This window comes from Mytilus edulis, chromosome 6 (genome assembly GCF_963676685.1).
Source record: "Mytilus edulis chromosome 6, xbMytEdul2.2, whole genome shotgun sequence".
In the NCBI taxonomy this organism is placed as follows: domain Eukaryota; kingdom Metazoa; phylum Mollusca; class Bivalvia; order Mytilida; family Mytilidae; genus Mytilus; species Mytilus edulis.
The window spans coordinates 21006168-21027016 of record NC_092349.1 but is presented as its reverse complement, the minus strand read 5'-3'; the positions used below and the strand labels follow the sequence as shown (position 1 = coordinate 21027016).

The window sequence follows — 20849 nt, the reverse complement described above, 5'->3', positions numbered from 1 at the left end:
TAATATATCAAATCTATACGGTAATAACTGTCCTTTCCTGGATTTAGATATTTCGGTTTTAAACAAGAAACTCCATACCAAACTTTTCGACAAAATGGACGATTTTTCATTCCCTATTGTTAATTTTCCATTTATAGATGGTGATGTTCCTTTGGTACCATTTTACGGTGTTTGTATTTCACAGCATGTTCGCTATGCCGTGTCTGTTGTGACGTATTTGATTTTAACGAACGCAATCTATGTATTACTGATAAATTATTAAACCAGGGATATCGTTACCATAAATTACTTAAAACCTTTACGAAATTTTTCCATAGATAAAAAGATTTGGTTTTGAAGTTTGGTTGTACCTGTAGAAAACTTATTTCAAACGGGATAGCACATCCTCATTTTTACGGAAATGTTGTTAACCATGCCCGAAAATTTAGAAATGATCCATGTAAACTTATCGCTCCTTTAAATAAACTTAATCTTAAAGGTTACCAATTCAACACTGTATTCATTTAATATTGTTTTTATTGGTATAAATATTGATTTTGTTATCAGTTAATTAACAGCAAACTAAATATTACTAGTATGTTATATTCATATAGACATTCATGGATCTACAATATGTCGATACCTGTAACTTGGCATTGCACAAGGTCATATTTTTCTTTGACTGTTTATGACGTCTCTTACACTAAATCCATTGAATGTTGGATGTGTACGGATTGATAGTTTAGTTACGATACTGTTGTCAGGTCATCAAAGATTGCATATGTTGGTGTTAATATTGATTCACTTATAGGGTCTTTGCATCGGAACTAAACACATTTATTCAAAAACCAGTTGTTGGCATGACACGGGTTATGTTTTTCTTATATATGTTATGATGGTATGATACTAAACCCCTAACGGGAGGGATTGTGCCTGATATTCATATGATGAAATCATAATCTTTCAATCAGTTTAATTGAAGTCTGGAGCTGGCATGTCAGTTAACTGCTAGTAGTCTGTTGTTATTTATGTATAATTGTCATTTTGTTTATTTCTTTGGTTACATCTTCTGACATCAGACTCGGACTTCTCTTGAATTGTATTTTAAATGTACGTATTGTTATGCGTTTACTTTTCTACATTGGCTAGAGGTATATAGGGGGAGGGTTGAGATATCATAAACATGTTTAACCCCGCCGAATGTTTGCGCCTGTCCCAAGTCAGGAGCCTCTGGTCTTTGTTAGTCTTGTATTATTTTAATTTTAGTTTTTTGTGTACAATTTGGAAATTAGTATGGCGTTCATTATCACTGAACTAGTATATATTTGTTTAGGGGCCAGCTGAAGGACGCCTCCGGTTGCGGGAATTTCTCGTTACATTGAAGACCTGTTGGTGACCTTCTGCTGTTGTTTTTCTATGGTCGAGTTGTTGTCTCTTTGATACATTCCCCATTTCCATTCTCAATTTTAGTCTTAGATGCATGATTTTTTTATTAGTTGTCAGTGGCTTTGAACTAGCTGTCAGATAACTACGAGTACTCTCAGATCTGTTCCTACTGTCTTTTTGTTGTCGGGATGTATAAGTACCCGGCCACGTCTACTAGTATTTTTGTCCATCTAATGAGTTAAGCCTTTTTCAACTGATTTTCATAGTTCGTTCTTATGTTGTACTGTTATACCACTGTCCCAGGGTAGAGTGATGGTTGGGACCCCGCTAACATGTTTAACCCCGCCACATTATTTATGTTTGTGCCTGTCCAAAGTCAGGAGCCTGTAATTCAGTGGTTGTCGTTTGTTTATGTGTTACATATTTGTTTTTCGTTCATTTTTTTTTATATAAATAAGGCCGTTAGTTTTCTCGTTTGAAATGTTTTACATTGTCATATCGGGGCCTTTTATAGCTGACTATGCGGTATGGGCTTTACTCATTGTTGAAGGTCGTACGGTGACCTATAGTTGTTAATGTATGTGTCATTTTGGTCTCTTGAGGACAGTTGTCTCGTTGCGATCATACCACATCTCCTTTTTTATATTTGGCATACACTATGTTTATACACTCCAGACTAATTTGAAGTTTGAAGATTTTGGCTTCAGTTAGATTCTTTCGAATCTGAAAAAAATGTCTCATTTTACTCATCTTTTTCCAATTGTTTCACTTTAAATAAGAAAAAAAATGTATATCGTTAGCAAAATAAATTGAACTCATCATGAAAAATTTGTGAATGAAGGGTTAATTCTCATAAACTGATGTCAGAACAGAATTTGGCTCGAAGTTAGCTCTTGTGGATATGAAATTTAATATTATTCCGTAAAATTTTATGCTGTTATAGAATATAATTGCAAAAGAGGGACGAAAGATACCGAAGGGACGGTCACACTCATAAATCTAAAATAAACTGACAACGCCATGGCTAAAAAGGAAAAAAAGACAGACAAACAAAAGTACACATGACACAACACAGAAAACTAAAGAATAAACAACACGAACCCCACCAAATACTAGGGGTGATCTCAGGTGCTCTGGAAGGGTAAGCAGATCCTGCTCCACTTGTGGCACCCGTCGTGTTGCTTATGTGATAACAAATCCGGTAAATAGTCTAATTCGGTGGGTCCTATTCATGGAAGGGAAGGGAATTGTAGTAACGACGTAAGGAACATATCCGATATCATTTCTGAAATGGTTATTACATAACGGTCAACCAACTCGTGATGGTGTCCGTAAAATTTACGAAGGGATGATTTCAGATCACCATTTGGAACTCTTGGTTTAATAGCTTCCTTGTGAGCAGCAACCCTCTATCAAAAAAATCATGATAGGAAAAGCAAGCACGGGAATATCGTATCAATTGGGAGATATATACCCCGTATGCAGGTGCTGCTGGAATGTTGCTACTTAGAAATGGAAAGTTCACAATTGGAAAGCTGAAATCATCTCTTTTGTCGTAAAGTTTTGTTTTCAAGTGACCCTCATTGTCAATTTCTGGATGTAAGTCAAGAGATAAGGCCGACTTAACTGTATCTGTAGTATCTTTTATTTCTAGTTCAATGGTATAGATGCGTTCCCCATAGTCACCAAACTTTGAATTATTTAGTGAAAGAACATCATCTATATAGCGGAAAGTAGAGTTAAAGGATATTGCTAACTTCTTATCTTTCTTTCTAAGAAGTTCTTCCATGAATTCAGCCTCATAAAAATAAAGAATCAAGTCGGCAAGTAGAGGAGCACAGTTTGTTCCCATTGGAATGCCGACAGTCTGTTGAAAAACACGTCCTCCGAACGTAACAAATATGTTGTCAATCAAGAAATCAAGCATCTTGATGATATCAGTTTCAGAGAATTTTTTGTTTGAATCAGAGTGATCCTTTACAAAGTAGGATTTATTCCTCCTTAAGACAAGATACTTGTATCTACGTTGGTCATTCTATTTTATGAAGCAAAGCAATACCAACTCTTTTAATTTGTCTTTTAGTTTGGAATGTGGAATACTTGTGTAAAGAGTAGAAAATTCAAATGTTTTAATACTGTTACGAGATGAAAGAGAGTTAGAGTAACTTAACACTGTTCAGGCCGTACTTTAATTTTATCAAAATCCTACTAGCTAGACTAACAATTAAAGCTATTAAACGGTTCTAGGTGATAAAGTCCCTTTGTAAGTTTTGTCACAAGTTGGTTTACCGTTATGGAGTATCCGTTTCACAGATGAAGTGGATATGTTCTTAATGTCGTTACTTCAATATCGTCCCTTGTTCCCGCATGTCAACTCCCGAATTAGATTTATTACCGGGTTTGCCCTAACATAAGCAACCCGACGGGTGCCACATGTAGAGCAGGATCTTCTCACACTTCTGGAGCACCAGTGATCACCCCAGTTTTTGTTGGTGTTCGTGTTGCTCAGCCTTTAGTTTTTCAAAGTTGTGTTTTGTGTACTATTGTTTGTTTGTGTGTCTTTTTCTTTTATAGCCATGTCGTTGTTTATGTTCGACTTGTGAGTTTGAATGTCCCTCTGGTATCTTTCGCCTCTCTAAAAGTGGAAGATTGGCTAGCCACAAAACCAGATTGAACTCATTAATTTTTCTTAAAATGTCCTGTACAAAGTCCAGAAAATGCAATTGTCATCTAATGGTTCGTTTCTATGTGTGTTGCATTGTCGTTTGGTTGTTTGTTGCACATAAGTGTTTCTGTTGTTTCGTTGTTTTCCTCTTATATTTAATGTGTTTACCTCAGTTTTAGTTTGAAACCCGGATTTGTTTTCTCTCAATCGATTTATGACTTTCGAACAGCAGTATACTACTATTGCCTTTATTTTCAACCACTGGTTCGATGTCTCTGCTGATGGACATTTTGTCCCCGGGGATATCAACCGCCCAAAGGCATAAAATTCATAAATTTACAAAGATCCAAAGGAATACTGGCTCGGACGTCACACAGTATAAAAAATCCGACTTATTATTTTACCAGAAGTTACGATGATCTGAACTGTAAATCAACAAATGTCGTTTACGGATTAGAGTATAACCTTTGGTGGTTGGTGAAACGAAAGGAAGGCTAAATAGACGTATGTGCGGCCATATATCAGACATCAACCACAGTTTAAGCGACATTGTTTACCAGCATTTAACCAAACCTGACCATTCAATCCTTTCTTAGCAAGTTCGCATCATCGAAAAAATAAACCACAAGACTAACACCCTCATCTTGCAAAACCTTTTAAGTTTAAGAAGAAAATGGGTGTTAAAATGACAGATATTGATTCATACATAGAAGAAATGAAAGTAAATTTGAGATTAAATGACTTACAACTGAAACTGAAAAATTATTCCAGCCTACTATTTTAATGAGTTTTTGGGTAAAAACTTGCTATTTCAAATGAATCTGGGTTCTCATAAATCATTAGATACCATAAAAAGACTGCCCATTTCTTACTATATAGATATAAGGAAACAAGTTATATGGGCCAATCGATATATCAAGGGTCAAGGCAAAAGTTTATATTTTAGACATTGGGTAGAAGAAGATCTAATGTTTATTAATGACATAATTGATGATAAAGGCGAAATTTCTCAAAACATCTTAGAAACAAAACTGGATAGCAGAGACATGTACTCTACGAAAAGCTATACATGTATCCAAATCTTTGAAAAAGAAAGTTAAGGGTAAAACATCAATAAATACTAAAATTAACATTTAACAAGATATATATACAGATGCTCTGCCATAGATTGACATTCAACAAGAAATATAACATTATGATAGATCTATTTAAGAACTTCCAGTAGGGTTACGCTCACGGAATAAACCGTTTTACTTTTTAAAATGTTACATATTTTATAAGGAAGAACTGTAATATTACATTCCTTTTTTTCAAAAGATAATACAATGGAAATGTTCAGATTGAAACTACATCATAATATTATACCAATTATTCATAACTTGTATCGTTAGAAAGAATCTAATAATTCAAGCTTTGAGATTTGTTTCAAATGTTATAACTATAACATTTTTTTCTTTGTATGCAAATTTGTTAAGTATTATTGGTCAATAACTTAAATATTGATCAAAATGTCTTTTTTTGACAATCTAGTACTAGTTCTTGGATATATAATTCAAGATGTTGAATATAACACACTTAATCATGTTAAATCACTGATTTGGATTGTGATTTAGAAATGTTTTTATTTATCAGATTAGAGAACCAGATTTGTGAATATGTTGTCATTTCTAGAAAATAAAATTGAAACACAAATTTTATAATAAATTTTCAGATAGTCTATTTTTGAGAATTTTTTTAGAGGAAAACAATAGAACTTTGATTTTATTTATCTTTTTATGAGAATTATACTATAAATAGTTGCTGAAGGATTTAAACAATAAACAATCAATCAATCAAGGAGGAATCAATATCTCCTTCCTTGATTTCTTTTATGTACGTATCAGAAATATTCGATCATATTAAGTTAAAAAATTAGCACATTTCGTTCGTGTTCGAATTCGTTACATAATGAGATAATATTAGAAAGACAATCATAATAAATGTAATAACTGTTTACCATTTCATCAAATGATTTTTCAAGCCATTTTACCAACCATGCTTCCTACATTAATGTTTTCGGTTTACAAATCATTAATTTTATTCAATTATTATTTAAACAAATGACGGACAAAATCCGCTTTTTTGTTTTCTGTTGATTGTTTGAAAAGTAAAAGTACAAAAAAACCGAGCTCCGAGGAAAATTAAAAACGGAAAGTCCCTTATCAAATGGCAAAATCAAAAGCTCAAACATATCAAACGAATGGATAACAACTGTCATATTCCTGACTTGGTACAGACATTTCCTTATGTAGAAAATGGTGGATTTGACCTGGTTTTATAGCTAGCGAAATCTCTGACTTGTGTGACAGTCGTCACCAAATATATTTATGTATGCGTGCTCGTAGAAATACTTTGTAAATGCAACTTACACAGCATATAAATGTATGACATCTTTGCTAATAAATCCCCTAGTTTCACTGGTCTCCGTTTACAATAAACAGCACAGGGAGGAATGTTAGCGTCATTGTAGTAGCACATACAAAAATTGTTTACAATTATTAGAGCAATGCCATATTTGAAGTTACTAAATAAATGAAAAAAAAATATAGCAAATTCTACTGACCATTATTTATGCTGATTTCGTATAAGAATAGGCTTTAGTTTCCAATGGTTTAAATTCGAGTACCACTGATTAGTATTGATTAGACTAAATTTGCGTCTGGTATACAAATTAAAAACCAAGAATATTTTTAATAATGCTTTGTTAAATTCATAGCTATGTTACTGTATATATCCACATATTAAATTCGGATAACTATCAAATTTAAATTTGTAAAGTCTCTTACTTAATCACTAACTTGCCATGCATTACAATTGTGTATATAGTTTGCCTCATTTGAAATATCGAATTTGTTACTATTACTCATTATTCCTTTTCTATTTTTAAAGTATTTTGCCTCTAAAATTACATAATTCAAGTCACACATAATTTTTCTCTTTGTAAGGTACATTCATATTTAAGAGGTTTATTGTTAAATCGTATTCAATGTATATAATGTAATCTTTTTATGAGAATTATACTATAAATAGTTGCTAAAGGATTTAAACAATAAACAATCAATCAATCAAGGGGGAATCAATATCTCCTTCCTTGATTTCTTTTATGTACGTATCAGAAATATTCGATCATATTAAGTTAAAAAATTAACACATTTCGTTCGTGTTCGAATTCGTTACATAATGAGATAATATTAGAAAGACAATCATAATAAATGTAATAACTATTTACCATTTCATCAAATGATTTTTCAAGCCATTTTACCAACCATGCCTCCTTCATTAATGTTTTCGGTTTACAAATCATTAATCTTATTCAATTATTATTTAAACAAATGACGGACAAAATCCGCTTTTTTGTTTTCTGTTGATTGTTTGAAAAGTAAAAGTACAAAAACACCGAGCTCCGAGGAAAATTAAAAACGGAAAGTCCCTTATCAAATGGCAAAATCAAAAGCTCAAACATATCAAACGAATGGATAACAACTGTCATATTCCTGACTTGTTACAGACATTTCCTTATGTAGAAAATGGTGGATTTGACCTGGTTTTATAGCTAGCGAAATCTCTGACTTGTGTGACAGTCGTCACCAAATATATTTATGTATGCGTGCTCGTAGAAATACTTTGTAAATGCAACTTACACAGCATATAAATGTATGATAGCTTTGCTAATAAATCCCCTAGTTTCACTGGTCTCCGTTTACAATAAACAGCACAGGGAGGAGTGTTAGCGTCATTGTAGTAGCACATACAAAAATTGTTTACAATTATTAGAGCAATGCCATATTTGAAGTTACTAAATAAATGAAAAAAAAATATAGCAAATTCTACTGACCATTATTTATGCTGATTTCGTATGAGAATAGGCTTTAGTTTCCAATGGTTTAAATTCGAGTACCACTGATTAGTATTGATAAGACTAAATTTGAGTCTGGTATACAAATTAAAAACCAAGAATATTTTTAATAATGCTTTGTTAAATTCATAGCTATGTTACTGTATATATCCACATATTAAATTCGGATAATTATCAAATTTAAATTTGTAAAGTCTCTTACTTAATCACTAACTTGCCATGCATTACAATTGTGTATATAGTTTGCCTCATTTGAAATATCGAATTTGTTACTATTACTCATTATTCCTTTTCTATTTTTAAAGTATGTTGCCTCTAACATTACATAATTCAAGTCACATATAATTTTTCTCTTTGTAAGGTACATTCATATTTAAGGGGTTTATTGTTAAATCGTATTCATTATATAATGTACATTTAACCTTTACCTTAAGTGTGTCTTCTCACATAACAACATTAAGGTTTGTTCATTTCAACGCTTTTAAATATATAAGAACTGTTAATCTTTACATTTTTATGACTTGATATTTGTTTTTACACATGGATGCTGGATTGTAATGATAATTAAAAAAAAAGGTCACGTTGTTTAAGATATAACACGAATCCAACAATAAAAGCTAAAATATGAATGACTTGTTTGATTGTATAATTTTTAAATCGTTCGAGACAGCCATCAAACTTTATATCAAAACGTTTATATCTTGACGACGCTCTCCACATGGCTACTTTAAAGATGTCTTTTAATTTTTACGTCGGTTATAAAAATATAAGAATAAACCATCTTATTATTTCATTATTGTTTTTTTTTTGTTGGTGTGTAACACTATGTTTAGTGCTATTGATTCGATTATGGTGACCATTTTTGTTTTTTGAGGAGCGGGTAAGAACGAACTGTAAAAACATTGCAAGCTTTGTCAATTGAGATAGAAGTCAAACACAACTCGCCATAATCATGTTTTTTTTGTACAGTAGTTAGTATCTTACTGCAAATTCATTGTTTCAATGGAATTGTGATTCCTTTAAACGGTTTCTCAGTATATCAATTAATTTATCGTATTGATGGCTAATGGTTAAAGGTCATACAATTTTACACCTTCGTAAACTGCTGCGATTATTTTAACCTTTTCACTTTTCATTTCAGAATGGTCACACTCCCTTACACTCAGCTGTAACATATGGACATTTTGACATAGTCCGATTGTTATTAGAAAGACCAGACGTAGATTCAATTAAAGAAAATTGGGTATGGAATGTTGTTACCACAAGGATGGTCAATCTTTTAAAAGTAAGAAAGTTTGGTTTGGTTGTCAATGAGAAACTATCTACTAGAGACCAAATGATTTAGATGTATGAAATTATAGTTAACAGTATGAAGTTCGACAATGAGCAGAATCTCACCGTTAAGTGAGCTTTAAAAGAACCGGAAAATACTGATTATAATGTTATGCTCTGTTTTAATTTTAAAAAATCAACGAATTCAGAAACTATGTTGCATACAGCATATATAGGCCTCTAAAATAAAGGTGACCAATAACAAAATGCTTGAAAACAAAAGATGTAAATTCTGTTGACAAACCATCTGACCAGGTAATTTATTAATTTTTTTTTAAATGCTAGATTCATATATAGTGATCGATATTCCTTTCTGAATTCACACGCCCAACCACTGATAATATATCAAAATTTAACTCTTTGAAGTCTCTTACTTTATCACTAAGTTTACATACATAAGTTTACATACATTACCATTGTTAAAATGTGCAAAGAATCAAACTGTTTTCAGTACTCTTTCCTGCCCCCCCCCCCCTTCCTATTTTTGGAAGGATTTTGTTTGAAACATTGAATAGTCTGATTTCAATATAGTTTTACGCTTTATAAACACTTCGCCAAAAGTTAAGCAACACCTAAATGTTTTTGCTTCTAATTTTTTTTCAACAATTAAATTTGATACTGCTTTGTTTCCATATATTTTGTTAATCTATTGTTAAGCGACTGGTAAAAATTCAGGTCTGAATTTTATTCCTAGGTACATTAAAAAACGGGTTTACGAAAGCTACATACACGTTTTCTCCTTCCAAGTTAAGTGCAATGAAATGAAATGTTACTGTTAACCGCAGACTAAATTGTGCCAATATACGTGCCTGTACACCAGCCAAATAACAATTGCTGACTCGTAGGCATCGCCATGCTCGACATCAATGGTCACGTGATCACCGCAATTGGACTTTTAGACAATGGCGTCAGGTTCATTGGTCGGACGAGTGCAGATTCCTCCTACATCATTTTGATGGGCACATGCGCATATGGGGTCTTCGAAATACAAAATACAAGAAACATCGCATCCTTGTAACTACAGCGTTTGGTTGTGGGGGTTTAACAGTTTAGGGATGCTTTGTATTCGACTGAAAAATTGACGTTTATGGTGTGGATAGGACTATAACGGGTTAAAAATATCGCGATAAAATCATCCGAGATATCGATGTGCCACATTTTGACATTTTTCTATATGTTTACTTATAAAAACACAGATTCAGTTCATTGTATCAATAATTCGATAAGTTATGAATTCAGGAAAAAAACGATTCTGGAAAATTATTACGTGTTGCTAAACTTTGGGCGAGGTGTATACTAACAAGATATTCATTTAAAAAATTGGGTTACCGTGACCACGACAGTATATCATTTAGATTAGTTCATTTCAAAGATTATGCATAAGAACTGTGAAGATTTCAATCTTTATATCTTCTGACGGGAATCTTGTTTAACATATAACTGGTGAAAAAAAGATGACTAGAATTAGTCCAATTGTAATAAGAACGAACAAAAATATACCTAATCAAGACAGATAGGGTATGCCAATCACTTTGGTGTGATTACTAAGGTTACAATTATACAACATGAACAACGTACCTTGCATTCCGTGTATGAAAGCAAAAATAGGCCACAATACAGCCTCAACAATGATCAAAACCCATTTCGTAAAGTAACATATAACAGGCTATAGAATGTCAAAATGAAGAAAAAAAACCTATTAGTCTATTTTATAACAATGCAAATTGCGAAAAACAAATTTTACAGACATAGGCAACGACAACCATTGAATTTGATACAAGATAATCTCTTTCTTTGATATACACTTTTTCACATTTAATCACGTATGCACTTCGACATCTATCTTGACACCTGTCCATTTTGACATAATTTGAAATCATGTGATTATGATACAACGAATTGATTGTTTGTCTGCTTGTTGTTGGTGCTTAACACCACAATATGTGTGCCAATGGCTGAACAATGGCGGCCGATTCTTGCTTGTGAAGGAATCTAGAGTTAATGGCGAGAACTTCCTAACTACGACCGTCAAAGAACAAACCTGTGTTGATTAAGATGGGAGTCAAACAAACCTCGCAATGAGTCTGTTTTATGAAAAAAAGTTATTTAATTAATGCTAAGATACAGTTTAATAGGAATTGTGATGCACACAAAAGATCTCTGTATTCAAAAATTAAATTTACGTAATGTTAGCTTACATAGCTTAGGTTTCTCAATGTAATTATTTCTATTAAATCGTTAAATATTGTACTTTCATCAGAAACTATGAACATTGCAACCGTTTAATTTCAGTATGGCAACACTCCATTACACTCAGCTGCTGAAAGTGGACATCTCAACATAGTCAAACTATTATTGAAAAAAACAGAGACAGATCCAAATAAAAAAAATCAGGTACATAATGTAGATCTTAATAGGATTGTTGAACTTATATCTCCATTGTGAACTTTCGGAGAAAGTGATATGTAGCGAATCAAACATAATTTAAAGACATACGTATCATCTGCGCATTTACACTAAGCTTTCAATGGGGTGGGGTGGGGGTCGTTGGGGGATTGATTGAAAAACCACAGAAAATTAATAAATTAAGTCCATTGTCTATGTTTTGTTTGTATTTAAATTACATTTTAGAATGACTGTTCATTTGTGAAAAAATGCATAAACAGCAGCCACAAACTATTTGAATACAGTCTGGAAATAGCAACCCGGAATGATTACAGGCGTGATATTGTTAAAACAACCACTGAACGCAGTTGATTCAATTCATCCCAATTGAACATTTTACTACAGATATAAAATATGAGAATATAGTGTCTCATAATATAGAATCAAAGGCCTTCTAAAATAATCAATTTATTGTTTTTTTTTTATAATTAAACTACTCTAATCAAAATCAATCAACTTGTAAAAAGTATTACCGCTGTAATTCAAGGTGCAACATTTCATCTTTAAAAAAATAAATAAAACAGCATTATTTATAATAATTTGATATCTCATGGTGGCTTAATGGTACAAAAACAGCAGCAAACAGAATTTTTGTTTGTATTAAAGATACTGAAACGACACTTGAAATCAGTAGTTTTGATATCTATGAATGGTTTTTCACCGTCAGTTGTTTTTGTTTTATGAGTTCGAATGTACCTTTGGTATATTTTGCCTCTATTTTTGAGAACTATTTGGCAGTCTCAATCAACACCGGCCATATTTGTACTATTAATAATAATAATAATGAAAGTGACATGTTTGTATCATCAATAAAGACAACAGTAGTATACCGGAGTTCAAATGTCACAAATCTATTGAAATAAAACAAATCTGGAAAACAAACCAAAACTAATGGAAACACATCAACTATAACAGGAAAACAAAGGAACAACAGGAACATCGAAATTCAACAAAAACAAACGCCAACACACATAGAAACGAGCTATTTGAAAACAACTGTTATATTTCTGAATTGGTACAGGGCAATTTAAGAAAAAATGGTGGGTTGAACCTGGTGTCATGGCATACCAAACCTCCCATTTTATGACAATGTTAAAAAGATCGCTAAAACACTTCGTGACAGAAATACAGCACAAACACACGCAAGAATATTAATAACAGAAAAACGCACAAAACAAACAAATAGAATAAAAGTCGACACGACATGCGAATCACAGAACAACAACGAACATATTTCACCAACGAAAAACACCACAGGATATCAACACTGTGACGCGCTTTCGCAACTATCATGCAATATCAAACTTTATAAAACTATATTCACAATATTTTCCCAAACAATGATAGTATGGGAAGGCAAATGTATAACCATTACCAAACAAAAACATCAAAATAAATCCATTGATGTTGGTTGTACATAACACCGAGACACGCCGCACATCAATGCATGTTCACATTAAGTATAACATTAATCTTCGTAAAGATGACAAGGATGGTATTGAAAGACAATTTTTCTAATTATTCGGAAAACAAACGATACGAAATAACACATTGTTCAACCGAAACCTTAACAAAAACAGCAAAAGTAGATACATGAATGTTGGATGTACAATTTTGTACAAGTTTTTATTGATGTCGGAAGCTGGAGAAAGCACCGACCTTCGATAGGAAATCTGACATTCCTAGTTACTTGAGATTGAAGTCGAGTGCACCCGCACGGGTGGGGTTCGAACTCAATACATCAGTTTCGGCTGGCTAGTTTTTATAGTTGTAACTACTTTGACCACTCGCCCACCGAAGCCTCGATCCAACCACAATCTAAGACGTGGTCAAAATGTCTAAAGTTAATTTAGACACAGAAACACCGTTTAGATAAACCAATTCGCTATGGTGTCTATAAAATTTACGGAGTGTCATTTTTAATTTGTCATCCTCAAAACTCGGTTGGATCAGTTTCTGCGTAAGGAACACACTGATGTATATGACGTCAGTATAGTGTGAACATGCACAAGCATAACGTATCAATTGAGATATGTACACACCAAACGACGAAGCAGAGGATATGTTACTGCTGAGAAATGGGAAATTGATAATTGGGAAGTTGAAATCATCCCGTTTGCACATATGTTAGTGTGAAGTGTCAATATTGTGCAAAAAAAGATCAAGGTATGAAGCAGTCCCTCTTGTATCAGTAGTATCCTTAATCTAGCTGGGTAATGACTGAAACATTTGCTATTCAGGGATAGGACATCAACAATATATTTGAAATTAAAATTAAAGAACTTTGCAAGGTGCTTTTTCATTTTGTCTTTTAGAGGGATTTGAATGAATTCTGCTTCATACTAGTACAAAGATAAGTTGGTCAGGAGGGATGCACAATGAATATCCTCTGGAATACCGACTGTTTGTTGAAAAATCAATCTTCCAAACTCAATAAAAATATATTGTCGATTAAAAAATTCCAGCACTTTTTATAATTATATCTTAACTGTATTTTCGGATAGAATCAGTGTGGGGTGTCACAAAATAAGAAATATAACTCAGTTCATATAAATAAACTCATCAAAGATACCAGGACTAAATTTAGTATATACGCCATACGCGCGTTTCGTCTACGAAAGACTCATCAGTGACGCTCGAATCCAAAAAAGTAGAAAGGGCAAAATCAAGTACGAAGTTGTAGAGCATTGAGGACCAAAATTCCTAACAGTTTTGCCAAATACAGCTAAGGTAATCTATGCCTGAGGTAGAAAGCCTTAGTATTTTAAAAAAGATTCAAAAATGTGTAAACAGTAAATTTATAAATATAACCATATCAATGATAATTCATGTCAGCACAAAAAGTGCTGACTTCTGGGCTTGTGATACCCTCGAGGAAATAAATCTCCACCAGCAGTGGCATCGACCCAGTGGTTGTAAATAAACTCATCATAGATACCAGGACTTAATTTAGTATGTATAATACACCAGTATATGTGGTCACTCAGGATGGAGAATAACATATGAATTACACAATGACTGGTAAAAATAACTCTTAGTACTATTTTTTCGGGTTTAAATAAGTGTGTAAATAATTCTTCTTTTTCCCCCAAACAATGAATTGGTCAAAACTCTTGGTTTGTAAGAAAACAAATATTTTTAAAATATGATTCTCAAAAAAAAAAATTTGGTAAAGCTACAGAAGGCGACAGGGAACACACCAAAAAATCAGTTTTTTTTTTAATACGAGATCACGATAAAACATTACCGTTTTTCCGAGATCTCGATTAAAAGAGGGACGAAAGATACCAAAGGGACAGTCAAACTCATAAATCTAAAACAAACTGACAACGCCATGGCTAAAAATGAAAAAGACAAACAGAAAAACAATAGTACACATGACACAACATAGAAAACTAAAGAATAAACAACACGAACCCCTGCTCAAAATATATCGTTATCTCGATAAAACGAAATTATTATTTCGAGATCTCGGATTATTATATCGTTATCTCGGTTAAATATATCGTGTTCTCGATAGAAATATATCGTTATCTCGATAAAACGAAACGGTATTTCTGCATTCGTCATTTTGATGTTATCTAATATAGCTGATGTATAACCAAAATTAGAGACATAATTTATTCGTCTCTGTCGAAATAAAGGAAAATGTTAGAAAGTACTTCAAAATATAAACAACACCTGACATATCCGGTGCCTTTCGTTTTAACATTCCGTAGTTTGAGTTTAAACCATGGCAAATAATGTTAATTACCTTTAAAAAACAAATGTTTAGCATACAATACATTTAAGAGGGGACTGTAACCAAAGTGGGGATTGATGCACCTTAACAAATGTTGTTACTATATTTCCTATATAAATGTTTTTTTTTATAATGCATTTAATAACATTTTTATACGTCTCTTATTTAATATAACCTCCGTATTGTCGCTGGGCCTCTAAAATGTCGTATATGAGTTTTTGCCTAAAATACCTTGGTCTGGGCGGGAGCAAATCTTTGGTACATTGTATTACAAAAAAGCATACAGTTCGACCAATCAAACGTTTGAAATAAGACATATTATAAAATTGCCAATGTCAGTTGTTTGTAAAGTTTGCTTCCAAAATGTTGTATGAAAACTTGAAAATCGTTGTATAGTGACTTCGGGAATGAAATAGTTGTACATTTCATTATTTCTGTGAAAATAGTTTAAGTTCTCAGTTAATCCAGAAATGTCAAAGTTTTTTTTTCACTGCTATTTGCAAAAATGTTCAAGTTCACATACGACATTTTGGAAACATGCATTTTGTCTAAATTTTCAAAGCCTGTTTGCGAGATATTTTTTTCTTGAAAAATTTGTAATTTACAACATTTTTGAAGCCCAGCGACGATATGGTTTGACAAATGCATTATTTTTATTACCATATTTTTATTTTATACATATACAATGAATAAAACAGAAATTTAACATGATTATACAAACATTTAGAATAACAGTGTATATATTATAGTATAGTATTTTGGTGTACCAAAAATTGAAAAATTCGATTATAAACTTGTTTTTCTGCTCAAACTGCATTAACGGGGCATTATTTACAGATAATTATATGAAAAGCCTAGTATATTTTTTATGAGAATAATGAAATAATTAGTCCTTTCTAGTAGCTATAGCCAATAAGGTTCAATTTCGCACCCAAACTGGATGAATTTTAGTGGTTCTCGATTAATCCACTTCTTCTGGTCGGGTAACGCGTATGTCTCTACCCATTTCGAAAAAAAGTCCTGAATAACTAGAACATATCTGTCATTACGTTCAGAGAGCGGTAATGGTCCCATAATGTCCGTAGACACTCTCTCACTCACAACACCTACACTATTAGTTTTTTTATTGGCACCTTTAATGATTTTGAATGTCTTTTACGTGAACCACATTGATGACATAGACGGCAACATTCTTTAACATTTCCCCCAACGCCTGGCCAATAAAATCATTTTCTTATTCGGCCTAAAGTTTTGTTATCTCCCAAAATGTCCAGCTGTAACAGCATCATGTAAGTGTGTTAGCAGATTCATTTTATAGTTATCCTAAACCACTAGCTTTCATGATAAAAAGTGAAACAATACAAATACCACAGTCCAAGGAAAACTCAAAACGAAAAGTCCCTTAACAGTAGGCAAAAAACATCAAACGAATGGAAAACAACTGTCATATTCCTATCTTGGTGCAGGGATATTCCTATGTAGAAAAGGGTGGATAAAATCTAGTTTTAAAGCTAGCTAAACCTTTCACTTGTATGACATTTGCATCAAATTCCATTATATTAAAATTGATAATGGAAATGGGGAATGTGTCAAAGAGACAACAACCCGACCGTAGAAAAAAAACTACAGAAGAAGGTCACCAACAGGTCTTCAATGTAACGAGAAATTCCCGCACCCGGAGGCGTCCTTCAGCTGGCCCCTAAACAAATATATACTAGTTCAGTGATAATGAACGCCATACTAATTTCCAAATTGTACACAAAAAACTAAAATTAAAATAATACAAGACTAACAAAGACCAGAGGTTCCTGACTTGGGACAGGCGCAAAAATGCGGCGGGGTTAAACATGTTTGTGAGATCTCAACCCTCCCCCTATACCTCTAGCCAATGTAGAAAAGTAAACGCATAACAATACGCACATTAAAATTCAGTTCAAGAGAAGTCCGAGTCTGATGTCAGAAGATGTAACCAAAGAAAATAAACAAAATGACAATAATACATAAACTACAACAGACTACTAGCAGTTAACTGACATGCCAGCTCCAGACTTCAAAAAAACTGACTGAAAGATTATGATTTCATCATATGAACATCAGGCACAATCCTTTGACTACAATTTGTGAACAAAACAAACAGACATAATAGGTAAACTCAAACATATTATGATATACATTTTAGTTTCACATGTTTTCAATACCAAACCTACTATTAAGTGCTGTACATATTGATCCATAATCTTTACGCTTTATCAGATCAACATCGGCTAAAACACTTTGCCCCTTCCAACTCAAAATCAGATATCATTTCAAACTGAATTTCATTATCATCCCAAGAAACAGAAACATCATATTTAGAGGGTTGAACATCTGGCTTCTTCAGATCCGATACGTTTAGGTAAATGCGATCCTTGATTACGAGCAGGTTGAAACAGAGATTTACTTGATGATCTTTTTGGGGTCGGAATTTCTTCATGAAGAGTTTCATACTCATTAGTTGAACGCTGGATTTCTCTTTGCGCTTCAACCGTCCTAGGTGTTGAGGTGAACACACAGTCAAACTTAATCCTTTTCCCGTATACATTGAGACTTTTGGTCCAGCACCTCCGAAATAAATTTATCTCTCAAAAGAACACGTTCATTCATTTTAATTCAATATAATTTCAGATACGTGATTTAGACAAATAAATATTTGATTCCTTTTGCAATTATCCATTCACATAAAATTATCTGAGTACTATTATACATCCACAGATGACTACTTGTAAACATACTTTGATAAATTCCATTCTTAATTAAATAAAAACACACATCCTTCCTAATAATAGATTTATACCAATCCATTTGATAACAAAATTGTAACGTAAACGACGGGGGAGAAACGACAATGACACAGACAGACAGACAGACATAGCCATACTATGGCAAATAATGTATCATGTGGTAAATCACCTTTACTAAATAAGACGGTATATATTTACAAATTTGTACACTTCCAAACGTAATGAAATGAAAACGTACGAACATTACAAACTTTTTATTTCAGTATGGTAACACTATCTTTCACTCAGCTATTAGAGGTGGACAACCTGATATGGTACAATTTTTTTTGGAACAAACAGAGATAGATACAAAAATTGCAGATCGGGTACGAGTTTAGTTCTTAACAGGATTTTCAATCTTTTCAAAATTAATTAGCTCTGACATGTCCGAATACCATCAGTACCTATGTCAAAGAAATGTTGCTTATACAATCAATATACATCTTTTTAAAAAATATTCATTTTAAAAGGAAAAAAAAGCGTAATTTAGTAAAAAAAAAAGAAGAAAAAAAAAGTATACGTATAGTCAACTTTTTTTTTGTGTTACTTCGTATTAAATTGATTATCTAAATTTGTAATGATTTCACATTCATCAACAAATGTAAGTACAGCCATCACTTATCTAATTAAAGTCTGCATAACGATAATTTGAAGACTGAAGATGTGATGGTATCGCCAAAAAGACATAAACGGAATGTTTTAAATTTCAAAAACTGATCGTTGGAATACTAAAAAAATTAAATAACCATGATATGAAATTGAATGCTTCTTGAAATGAAAAAAAATAAAAATAAAACAGTGGAAATTTTAAAACTCTAGAAAAACATAGACAAATTTACAATTTCTTATAATAAAACAAGTCTGATAAAAATCAACAAATTTTACCAAAACTTATTTTAACATGTTTAAGGGGACACGCGGGTATAAACCATTTTTTTAATTTAGGATTTCGCTATATTTTTCTGTAAATAAACTTTATCATATACTTAATAGAAAAATGAGATAAAAAATGGGGTCATTGTTCATTGTTCAAGCTCACAATCTGCCTCCGAAAGAAGCACACATTTTTATTGATGTCCTTTTTTTCTGTTTAACTAATAGGTGAAATAGAGGTAATATCGAAATAAAAAAAGAACAAAATTACAGAAATCACTTAAATTTTACAATTATTTTGTTTATTTACAGCTTTTAAAGTCCTCTGGGGCTAAACCGAACCGATTGGTTTGGTTGATTTTTGTGCCATATCCTAAAGTTATAACTAGTAGCGTAATCAATAAAATCTGTAATAAAAAAACAAACGTTTAATTTTTTGCTGAAATTTTTGTACCCGCGAGCCACCGTTTCAGGCTCATTTTATCTTACTTTTGGCACAAATTTAAATGGTTGAAAACAAAAAAATAAAATTTAAATACCGATATCCAAGGATGAATCAAAATGACATTGTCATAAACATTATAAAATTAAACCTTTGACTTTTTCAACTAACCATGCTAACGGCACGAATGGAAAACAAATGTCAAAATCATGACTAAGTACAGTAATTTTCCGACGAAAAATATTGGATAAACTGTTGTTTAAAGCTCCCACTTCTATGTCTTGATTACAGTTCGTCAATACGTCATTCGTAATCAGAAAATTAAATGAAAAAAAAGCATTTAATTTATCATTATTCATTTTTAAAAACTATTTTTTTTTGTTATATCATCTTCTTAATTCACTCAATCTTGTAAGACTATTTTTTTCTCATTAACTCTACATCGGACACCATCTTAGAAATGTTTGATTGTTCTATCGTTAAATTGGAGTCAAGATAACTGTATATTCTATACCACACCTGTATACTAAAACTATCTGTATTTCCACATCATATTTAAATTAATTGCATTTGTGATTTAGCTTGAATTAAAATGTGGACAAAACATATCCTGTATTTTTTTAGGACGGCAACACTGGTTTAGACATAGCTATTAGAAGACGTGACCTCGAAATAGTGAAATTATTATTGGAAAGATCTGATATAGATGCCAGCCAAAAAAATAAGGTAACGTTTTTAGTTTTATAAGGATTACACATCTTTGTTGAGTTGGATGGCTTGTTTGTTAAATCGCCCGAAACAGCAATCAAACCTAGTATGCATGAAATTTTGCAAATACATTCAAACAGTATTTCAGAATAAAAAATTGAAAGAATTAACAGTTGACTATCTTGTCTTTTTGTCCATCATATTTTGTACAGCTTAAGTTATGTCTTCTTTCAGTAACTACATAATTATGAGATGAACTAAAGTGTAAAAGCACAAACCATTAACGCAGACCAAAGAAACTAAACGGACATCTTAAGATATTACCAGACATGTTAAGATATTACCGGACATATTAGATATTATTGGACCATATAAATATTCCTAAAAACAGTTCCACACTGTATATAAAAATTTGAAGCTCGATATGATATCTTCTGACACTCATGTTCTACTAAATACAATGTAAATTCGACCTATACATCCAGAAAATGTTGATTGTTAACGCTAATTACTTTACGATCAAATAATTTCTTATGGTGATCATCACCTCAAAATAAATGATA

At 32.3% G+C, this 20849-nt stretch overlaps 1 protein-coding gene across 1 annotated transcript in view; it reads left to right on the top strand.

Moving 5' to 3' along the window:
* LOC139526271 (ankyrin-1-like) overlaps positions 1-20849 on the top strand; it is a 126452-nt gene that overhangs the window by 22288 nt on the left and 83315 nt on the right. Inside the window, exons 6-8 of the mRNA XM_071321403.1 lie at positions 9067-9210; positions 11550-11651; positions 20203-20304. Of these exons, the coding sequence (XP_071177504.1) occupies positions 9067-9210; positions 11550-11651; positions 20203-20304 (348 nt within the window). The remainder of the gene's footprint in view (positions 1-9066; positions 9211-11549; positions 11652-20202; positions 20305-20849) is intronic.